Source organism: Penaeus monodon, chromosome 30 (assembly GCF_015228065.2).
Source record: "Penaeus monodon isolate SGIC_2016 chromosome 30, NSTDA_Pmon_1, whole genome shotgun sequence".
NCBI lineage: Eukaryota > Metazoa > Arthropoda > Malacostraca > Decapoda > Penaeidae > Penaeus > Penaeus monodon.
Genome location: NC_051415.1, coordinates 27,098,273 through 27,099,678, shown reverse-complemented (window position 1 = coordinate 27,099,678; position 1,406 = coordinate 27,098,273). Strand labels below are relative to the sequence as shown.

General features: G+C 42.4%; 1 protein-coding gene across 1 annotated transcript in view; it reads right to left on the bottom strand.

Annotated features, from left to right (window-relative positions):
* LOC119592680 overlaps positions 1-1,406 on the bottom strand; it is a gene marked incomplete in the record, with an annotated part of 30,258 nt that overhangs the window by 12,130 nt on the left and 16,722 nt on the right. Inside the window, 1 exon segment of the mRNA XM_037941595.1 lies at positions 1,115-1,220. Within this exon segment, the coding sequence (XP_037797523.1) occupies positions 1,115-1,165 (51 nt within the window).

Below are 1,406 nucleotides of genomic sequence, written 5' to 3'. Positions count from 1 at the left end.
CATAGCCTCCCTCCAGCATTCCGTGACAGAATAAAGTTAGAAAAAAAACTTTGGCCAGACAGTATTTGATAAGTCATTGTTGTGTTGCCAAAAGAGATTCGCTCCTCTTCTCTCAGTGGGGCTTGGGGAGGGGGGGGGGGTTACTCACTCATTCTCTCGCGATTCTCAATACCAGACCCCAAACTTCTCGGAGACTTTGAGGTCCGTAGCTACCCCCGCTAACTTGGTCAAATGGCAAAACTTTTTCGCTCATCTTTCGCGTGGCCGATGGAAAAGAGAGGAGGGGAGGGGGGAGGAAGAAGGGAGGGAGGGGGAAGGGAGAAGAAGAGAGGGGGAGGGGGAATTTAAGTGAGGATAGATTGGGAGTGTGTCGAGAGGCCTGGCTGAGGAAAGGAGAGGAAAAGAAAACTTCCCCTCCCCCCCCACCCCCCGGTCTTCCCGCGATGCGAATTTGTTTAGCTGTTTTCTTTGAAGAAAAAAAGGAAAATTCTGTGAACAGGTTACATATAAACATCTGAGAAGCTTCTATAACCTTCCGTTCGTAAATATACGTTAAAAAATAATAGGACGAGTAACAGGAACAACAAGAAGTGGAATGAATTTATAAGTTAAATAATATTTAAGATTATACAAAAGTATCCATAATCAGTTATAAATGACTTACTCATTTGTGCGAGTCCCCCCTAGCTAAATGATCCTGAATGACTGACAAAAAGGATATCACGATTTATGGGCAATTCCACGCCCCGCCTTCCGTTCGAGTAGCGCGGCGCATTAGCTCGACAGAAGGCCATAAAACGTGACATTTACCGAGCAAGGCGGCGTTCTGATGGAAACAAAAAGCAAAAGTTACGAAACCCGGAAAACTACACGACTTCTTACGCCAAAAATTCAAGGCTTTTGTTGGTGATCTTTTAAGTCGAGTAATGACCTCGGGTGAAAAAAAAAAAGCAAAACTTTATCAGGTACAGACAATTGATCCTCATAATGCATCTTTCTGTATGTATTCCAGTCACGTGATTGATGCAAAACAATTACATAATACGAGCTATTCCAAAAAAAGAAAACACGATATATTATTCAAGCACCTTGCCAAACTTAGAAGGTTACTTACCGCGACAACAGTCAATCTTAAGGTTAGTTGTAACTTCCGCGTCCCCGCCATCCTTGTAGTAAACGCAATGTTTTTTTCTTTCCAATAATGTCGCCTCGTCACGTCTCTGAAAAGATAAGAAAAATATCCTAATGTTACTTGGCATTTAAGTGCGTATAATCAAGGTATAATCAAGCTGTTCACAATATTGGTTTTCCTTGAATTGTATATAATGTATGCGCAAACCTGAATGTTAATGTTGCGTAACGGGGCTGAGATAAGCACGTATAGGCAGACCTATATATGCTGGACC